We start from the raw sequence: 9,316 nt of genomic DNA, 5'->3' as shown, positions 1-9,316 counted from the left end.
AATCCATTTTGCAGAGGGTGGTCAATCATGGGAAATGCTTTTCTAATGATATTGGAATTATCTTTATGTCGAATATATTTCATCTGAGTATTGGGATATACCAGTACAGCTGAACTCAGAATTTTGGCGTCTAAAAATGTTGACTATCTGACCAAGCTTTCAGGTATATAGAGTATTTAAATGTCTATTGTATCTTACAGTATGCAGTAAGCTGATTGGGTTTTCTTAATGTATAATGATTATTTTTTTTTTTACAAAATGAATGTTAATGATGTAAACTTGGACAAGGCAGAAAAAACTTATGGCAAAGTAACTGAAAAGACAAATATTCCCATTCTTACAAACTTTCAAACCTGATATACCCTGAAAGCTCTATCAGCTGGCAGGGAAAAGGCTCTGCTGAGGAGCGAAGAACCAGGACTACACATGAAAAGCCGGGACTGTATTTTTTTCAATTAGAACTTTGTTTCTAGCTTTTTAGCTATAGATTTTATTTTTTTTTACATTGGGTCAAATTTTCATGACATTCCAGTTTTCAAGCAGGGCTATCTAAGAGTGCATTACTAACATTTGTCTTTCAGAAGCATAGAAGTGGTTTAGTGGATTGAATACTATTGACATGGAAGGATAACTGTATCTGGGAACTGTCATCTTTTGACTTACTCCAGGGGACAGATTTGAGTGTACACCCTGACAATCGAAGACGTGCAGTAGTATTTTAATCAAGTTTAATTCCTGGATAAATTTTTTATGTTTCCGATTGCAGCATTTATCTGGGGAGTCCTAGAAAGATCTTGTTTCTGCATGTAAGGACAAGATAACTCCTCAGTGGACAAAGATATTCCTTCAGTTTAAGAATTTATTCTTCATTAATACGAGTGAGATCCCTGTCTCTGCTTCATGCAAGTGATTTCCTTATGCAAATGTGGGTAAACAAGCCAAAGACTGAATATCTGAATGACATGAAGTCTTTGGTGTGATAGTATCTGTCTTGTTGATTCATGTCATGCTACAGAACACAGTACTGAAATAAATGATCAATCTAGCTGCAACCTACCCAGTACCAGGAGCATTACAGTCACCAGACCACATTCTCTTGTTGTTTTCATGGGCTGAATAGACCTCCTAAGAGTTAAGATTTCTTAGCCCAGGCACAGTGCCATCATAATGTAACTATGAAGCCCGTGGGACTCAACCACACATCTCTGCCTGGCACCGCCGTGCTGCCATTTTTGTTAGTGTCAGTCTGGGAATCGATACGCCAAAATCCTTACCTTGTGAGCTCATGAAAGAATACAGCACATTGTGCAGAGTAACCCAACAGCTTTTGGTCTGAACTCAGACAACTTAGTCTTGCATTGCTACCACGCAAGTGAAAAGAAAATAGTGCTTTCACTTTTCCTCTTTTATTTAATTTCCTGAGAGGTAGGTTCAAGTTCTCTATAGCCGGCAATCTAAAAATTAAAGAACTTAATCTTGTTCCAAAACAGTGGCTTGATAGCCTTCTTCCGACATATGGACATACATTTATGTTTGTTCGTGAACACTTTGCTGTGAATATTAGCCCTAACATCTTTCGGTTGGGTTTAAAAGTCACATGGTGCATTAATGCTCTCCGGTTGACTGACCTCCATTCTTAGTGGAAAGTTTTTCCTGTGTTGTAAAACCGATGAATGTTTCTAGCTACGCCTACAGTTATTAGCATCTAAACTCAGAGGAAGTCACTCTCAACCTCAAAGCTAAATTCTGGCAAGAGCATCGTTACATCAAGCCCTTTGCCGTGACATTATACACTGTGACATGTATTATGGAATACTCCTACTGCAAACTAGTGTGGAATGCTCGTAAAATGTGAACATAAAAGGGGTCTCGCACACAAAGAAAAACATTAGAAAAACCATATTTTCCAGTGTTCTGGTAGGCTTTGCCCAAGCCCTCTGCCCAGGGCTGAATTCTAGTTGGAAATTTAACCCCAAACGAGGGTTATAAGTGCACCTGCTTGTCTCTAGTTAGAGACCACAACATACAGAACTTGCTCACCAGTGAAGATGAAAGTATCAGAGCTGCTGCTGCAATATTTATAAATGAAAGGGTCACACCAAAGCATCTGATAAGAAAACTAATGAGTTATTATGATTATTATAATATTATGAGATATTACTATCAGTATTAATATTAATATCAGTATTTTCCCTATAATAAGCAGCAATTTCTGACACCACAGATGTAGGCTGACTAATTCACACAGGACTAAATAGCAAGCAAATCCACTGACTTCAGTAGCATAAACACAACATAAACGAAAGGAGATCATTTTAAAAATCTAGAGACAATTTCAGGTGTTAAACAATGAACAGGTTATGAATAATGCTATAAATGCTGTCTCTTCCAATTCATCATCCTAGGAACACGAAATTCTACTGAATGCAAGAAGAAGGAAAGGTATTTCCAAGACACTGGTAACTTGCTGTTAATTCTTTGAGATGTGAATCCATCTTACAGTTCCTGCCAGAAGGAAAAGCTCTTAACTCATTCTTCTCACCTAACGTCAACATGTTTATTTAATCACTTAGAAAAGATGGATTGGTGGATTATTTATATTTTTGTTGTATATTTATGGTTTTAACAGGTGTTATCCCAATAGTTTCCCTATCCAGCAGGATTTCCTAGATCTCTACCGCTGACCTGTACTGCTCACGCTGCCGATTTTTCTGAGGCCAACTCTAAGGTTTATGATGTTCGACTTTTTTTATTACATCTCTTTTCCTTGCTTGCTTCAGTCTGTTTTAAGATGACCCATTGAGCTCAAAGTTACTTTTCCTCGGGATTTTGCCACATCTTTACTCTTTACCAACTAAAAAGACATGATTTCCTATTTAGCCTCAATAATACAGACACATAGCCTTTGCTTCTTCTGACATGCAGAAAAAATATCCCATGAATACGAGTAGGTTTCACACATATGTCTGTGGACAAACTGTGGTATTTTCTTCTATACAGCTTCTTAGCAGCCAGAGGGTAACAGCCAATGCTATTTTCACACAGATTTTGTTTATGTCTAGGTGTAAGATATAACTTGAGGGTGACAACCACCATTTACTGGAACCATTCTGATGCTAATTTGATGAGGAAAGAGGGGGCAGGAAAGGAGTGGAGACAATTATTGTTCAGCGCTCCACTGCATAATAGCAGTTCCCAATATGGATGATGCTTGCTTGAGCAGGACACCGATGTCACCCCACTGAACAAATTAATGAGCTTTTTTTTTTATACAAGGAGGCAAAGATGAAGGAAATGCTGCAAATTCAAGAGAAGGTTGATCGCCTGTTACAAAAAACAGGCAGCTTTATGCTACTTACAGTCCCGGCTTCAATGCGAGGTGGAGTCTTCTCTCTGTACGAGGCAGTGGTGCCCATGTACCACCACACACTGATTCGCACAGTTTCATCACGTTCAACTGTATTAGGTACCAACTGAACTAACCTTCTGTGTGGCATTCCTGACTTTGCAACAGTTTTGTATCTTGCTCACATATTGCATTACATCACAAACTTTGTGCAACAGAGATTAATGGATTTGGGGGTTTGTTTCTTTGTTTTTCTCTGTAGAGATGGATCTCCTAACTGCAATCGTTTTCCTGGCTGCTTTGCTACACCAATCTGATGGACAGGTAGGAACATTAAAAAGAGCCATATCTAAGCGCATTCTATAGATATCTGAGATGGCATAGTGATCTCTAGAACTTTAAAATTCAGGGCTGAAATTATTGTTAACATGTTAACATAACGCAATAAAGATAACCCTTTGGTTTTCCCAGATCCTTGTATTAAAATATTCCTTCTGCTTATCAAAATATTCTTCTCTTCACAAGAATAATTTTAAAAACACGTTTTCCCCAAAATATGAACTGAAGCTATTCCAAAATAGTTTAGCTAAGTATCAGAAATCTAGTCTTCACTCTCCTTAGAGAGAATTAGTCTTGTCACATGTAAGTATCTACTATGTAGAAATTTGAATGTGAGCTATTCATCAAGATATACTTAATAATGAATGAAAAGAAATAAGTACTTCAGGGATGCCAATCATCTTTCTTCAATAAATCTCGAGTGAACTGTGTCCTAAGTTGATTGGTTGTTTTCTTTACCTGAGTATAGCAGCAGCCTAAAATAACTGGCTGAGATTTCATTTCTACCACTGTAAATGTCTTAAGTTAAACAAGTTGTACCACACATCCTGGGGTAGGTTCCATTACCCAAACATAAATGTCTTAGGGTCACATCTCCTAATGAAAAGTACAGTTCAAATCAAGGAAGGGAGAAAAAAAAATCAGCACTTATAACAATAGAAGAACCAATAAAGGAAAGTTGGGCACTTCCAAGAAGATTTACTTTGATAAGAAGCTCATAATTTATCTTGCTTATTAAACTTCTGATAACTGGAACCTTTGTTATTATTGTTTTCCAGGTTTTTCAGTATAAACAAATGGGCATTTCCTCCTTTCCTTATTCCAAGTTTCAAAACCAAAAACAGATCCTTGAGCAACACAATGAAATACGGAGATCTGTATTTCCCACAGCCAGGAACATGCTGAAGATGGTAAGCTATGCATTGCAACTAGCCTGCTTTCCACATCATTAGCAGAAGACTGTAGCTTTCTTAAACAACCCGCACTGTGAACAGAGAGGGCAGGAAAGGTGCTCTGGGGATAAGATGAAGAAGCCAGAACTTTATCCCTTCGTTTCTGCAGACTTCGTGATTAATTTTGCACACCGCGGTGCTGCGAGCACTTGTAAAATCATTTCAAAGGTCTTAGGGTGGGCCACAAGTGCTCTTCAAAACCTCTCTCTTAACCAACACGTCTTAGTTTCTCCATTTAGAAAAACTCAATTAAGCAATGTAGGAACGGTTCCATCCCTCGGCTTATTTGTCTACAGGAACCATGAATGCAGGTTTGCCCCAGCCACATCTATTTATTGATGTCAAAGCTACGCTAACATAGCCTGCACAGTGAATCACAAGTTCTCGCCTTAATGTTTGCTCACTGCAGTAGACAGCAGTGACAAGCTTTTTCAGGGAAAACGTTTAAACCTGGGACAAGGTACAAAATTCAGTGATGGCTCTTGGATAACGGATAACACTCTTCAGGCTGTGGGATAAGCAGCTCCCTTAGAAGAAGAAAAACACACACCCTGGATTAAGGAAAGGGTTTGTAAAGCAAAGGTGGAGCAGGAGCATGAGCAGCAGCAGGAATTGCACACTGTCAGGGGGGCAAAAAAGACCGCGATCTGCAGAGCCATTTGTCTTCAGCTGAGCTTGCTTTGCCCGTCACTGCTCCCATCCCTGTCACCTGTGGTGTTCTTTGTTATCCTTATCCCACGAGCAGATGAACTGGTCAGTGCTTTATGGTTAGGTCTTCACGGTGAGACTTGCAAACGTTCCCCAGGATCAAAGTCCAGCTTGTGGTGTCTATCACCACATCTCAGCTGCACCTGGGTTGAAAATCAGTTTTATGCCATCTAGTGCACTGCACCCTGCAAAGTTAAGTCAGACACAAAGCCAAAAGAAAACAACTATATAAAATTCCTATTAATCAGGACCACACGGAGATCAGGACTGTGTGCTACTGTGCAGAATAACCTGCTCTGCAGCCTTTAAGAGCTGAAGAGATGTGGTGCCCATGCCCTGGCAGTGTAAACTTGCACGACTCCTCTGCTCTCTGTTGAGGACCACAGGAGCATTCAGCGCACAACGCCCAAGTCACTCCCCATTTTTATGTTTCTCATGGACTGCACTAACCTATCCGTGACCCTGACACTTCTTCCTTTGTGTCTTTCAGGTGTGGAGTGACAAAGCTGCCAAAAGCGCTCAGAAATGGGCAAATAAGTGTGGGATGAAAATCAGTCCAAGAGAAGAGAGAATCATTAATGGTACATGGCAAATACAGAGCCTAAGCTGATTGATTAAGGACAATTTGCAGATGAACCCTGTGCATGACAACTAGAAATAAGGATAACTTTTAATCTGTTGTAGAATATCTTTTTAGGATTATTAAACACAAAACCATCATCTTTGTCAGATAAATACCATGAAAGACAAATTGTTGGAACTTGAGCAAGAGGGATGCTATGCACTTACCCTATTTTTGTAACTTTTTTTAAATGCCTGCTTCTGTCTCCTGCTGGGGCAGCACAATAGGTGACTGTTGGTATGACTACATACAGACATTTTCGTGTAACATTTTGTAGTCAAATAAGTATCTGTGACCGAAAGCTCACCAAAATCAGAGTAACACTCCCTGGATCAGGTGTACTGCCCTCTTCTTAAAATCACAGGGCAAATAGGTTGGCATCACAGTGATTTTTTTTAGGATGTAACTACACCCTTCTGTCCTACCTCCCACCCTTCAGCTTGCTTCTCTCTGAAGTAATACAACAGACTTCCTTCTACTGCAGGTGTCACCTGCGGTGAGAATGTGTTGCTGTCATCTTACCCAAGAACATGGGCTGAAGCAATTCAAGTCTGGTACAGTCAGTCCTCCAATTTCAAGTACGGATTTGGAGCAACTGCAAAAAATGTCAATATCGAGAGCTATACTCAGGTATGGAGAGTTGAAGCAAACCACAGTGATGTTAGAATTACAGAAGTTCACTTAAGGGAGCTGGGAGATATTTATCATCAGAAAAAAGTTATTACCGTCACCAAAACCTTATCTGTCATTCACACTCTGATCCAAATATGAATACAAATTAAAACTCTTTTTCATCTCATTCTAAGGCAATGGAACCAATATTTTGGAAGAGCTGTCCAGAAGAGAAATGTTATTATGTAGAAAAAAAAAATCCTTTAATTTAGAAATAAATATTTTCTGTATAGAGATTGAAATACCTGATTAAGAAATGTCTAAGCAAAATAACTATGATGAAAATATTTGAATTTAAATTTTAGTGTCATGGCAGAAACTGTGTTCAAAAACATTTGGAAACCAGAGGACATGGTAAACTCATTTTTCTATTTATTCTTTCTGACAGCTAAACTGTAAACTTAAAAACTGGACACACAAAATGAAAAATTATCTTCTGGTTCTGTTATTATGTGAGCTCTTCGATGAGAATTCAGTAAAACATGACTGAAATAATGTGTTTATTTTTTTGTTCTACAGTTAATCTGGTACAACAGCTACCAGATTGGATGTGCAGTTGCCTACTGTCCTAGGAACCAGTTCAACTACTTTTATGTTTGCCAATACTGTCCTCCGTAAGTACCGCCTTTGTAATCCTTTAAGATGCAATAATTCTGGATATGTTTTCAAAAACTCCTGCAGTCCATTGGTCATGCATAGCATAAAATGATTACAGTTTATTTTAACCATTTATAGTTTTGAAAATACTGGTGTGCATTGTGGATTTGACATCAGGTTAAATAGCAATATTTATTTTTATTTTATTTGTTTATTTATTTATTTTATTTTATTGGGTAAATTTTAGCATCTGAACAAAGAAAGGTCTGTCTCTGTCAGAATCAGGCACCGTGAACAAATCACTCTGTAACTTTGACCACAAACAGCTGAAACAGCTGAAGGCATCTGCTGAGGTTATTTCCTTATAAGCCACAATCACTTGAAAGCCATTAGAAAAGCTGAACAAGGAAGCACATAAGATATTTTTTTAACTGCTAATGCCATACAAATGTAAATAATCCATTAATTTGCTTTCTCTAAACCTTATTGTCCTTCTTATTTAAAATCAAAGTTCTAGTATTCTGTGGATATCTGAAACTACAACGTGACTGCCTATGAAAATAATTTTATCCAAAACTTTCTGGATGCTTTTCATTGTGATAAATAACAAAAACTCCTGTTAATTGTTCCAAGATGCACTTTGATCCTGTTTTGTGTTGTATTTCTTTCAAATTTCAGAGGAAATAATGCAATGCAAATCGCTACACCTTACAAAAGCGGACCAAAATGTGCAGATTGTCCCGGCCACTGTGACAGAGGGCTTTGCAGTAAGTGAATGTATTCTCCTCCTTACAACAAACGTTGCATTACATCAGATAATAATGTTGTTTCTTTGTAGCATTTTACTTTTGCATAGTTACTTCTTGCTAATCTGGACGAAAGATCCCAGAACTGCCCCTTTCGTTTGCCCCCAGAAATAACAGTGGGTAAATATACCACCAGAACCGGCACAATCTTGAGCAGGGAGGTTGGACCAGATGACCTCCAAAGGTCCATTCCAACCTCGACCATCCTGCGGTAACGGGCAAATTGCGCTGCTGTTGGGCAATAGGTGGATTCCCGCACCGTCAATCTTCTGCTGCCCTCTTCTGGAAAGCTCAAGACAAAAAATGTCTTGATGTGCATCTACACCTAAGGGCGCCAACAGATTGTCAGGCTTCACACACCCGTATGTACGAGAAGATCTGCACAGGCCCCTGAGTTCCGCAGACTTCCACGCGGGGCAAGCCAAAGCGTACAAATCGATGGGAACTGTAAGATACCACCTTGTGCCTGCATTCGCTGTTCTACAATATTTAAGAAATTTTAACAGCAGAGCAAAAGTACAAAGCCTAGGTAGACATGAAAATTTGGAATTTTTGGAACATGCAGAAGTATCAGACCAGGACTTGGTTTTCAATTAATATTTCATGGTTTTGTTTCTATCATCTCTTGTATTTTAGCCAATCCTTGCAAGCATCAAGACTTCTTTGGAAACTGCAGAAATCTGAAAATATTGTTTAGCTGCAACCATTCACTGGTGAAGGAGAAGTGTCCTGCTACCTGTAGGTGCACCACTCAAATCGTATAATGTCCTGGTGGATGTGATTATAGCTGCTGTGACACTTATTAGGCAAGAGTAGAACTCACTGGGAAGTGTGTTCACTCTCAGTGCATCAGCTCAGATTGACCTATAGGTAACATTTTTTTCTGAAATCTCACCATTACTTCTGTCCTAAATAAGTCTAATAGCTCAGAATAACCTCTGATGTTATTTTAGACTTTGTAGAAATCATGCTTAAACTACTAATGGGTTAATTTGTGGTTTTCCTTGCAGTGGATCTTCCACTGATTAATTTCTTATTGAGGGAAAACACACTTTTAAAACACTTTAGTTTTTTTTTTTTTTTTCAAAATATGTTAAATGCCACTTTACTTTCTTCTGTTATCTTTTCTTTGATTATCAATGGAATGTATTCCTGCTAATAAATACATGATTTACCAATGGTTCACAAATAGAGCTTTTTGTTTAAGTTATTTATAATTCAGCTTTTTCATTTGGAAAATTCCTACTGGGTATTTCAAGGCTCTTTGGTATTT

At 38.4% G+C, this 9,316-nt stretch overlaps 1 protein-coding gene across 1 annotated transcript; it reads left to right on the top strand.

The window, feature by feature from the left end:
- Positions 1 to 3,610: 3,610 nt before the first annotated feature.
- On the top strand, positions 3,611 to 8,807 carry LOC309670197 (cysteine-rich venom protein TEL1-like; the record flags this gene model as incomplete). Its single annotated transcript, XM_082481049.1, has 7 exons — positions 3,611 to 3,670; positions 4,465 to 4,596; positions 5,837 to 5,927; positions 6,453 to 6,598; positions 7,160 to 7,254; positions 7,916 to 8,004; positions 8,680 to 8,807. The coding sequence occupies 7 exons, from the start codon at positions 3,611 to 3,613 to the stop codon at positions 8,805 to 8,807; spliced, it is 741 nt and encodes a 246-aa protein (XP_082337175.1).
- Between the last annotated feature and the right edge of the window lie 509 nt (positions 8,808 to 9,316).

Source organism: Vanellus vanellus, assembly GCF_965231255.1.
Source record: "Vanellus vanellus genome assembly, chromosome: 3".
Classification (NCBI taxonomy): Eukaryota; Metazoa; Chordata; class Aves; order Charadriiformes; family Charadriidae; genus Vanellus; species Vanellus vanellus.
This window is presented reverse-complemented; position numbering and strand designations above follow the sequence as displayed.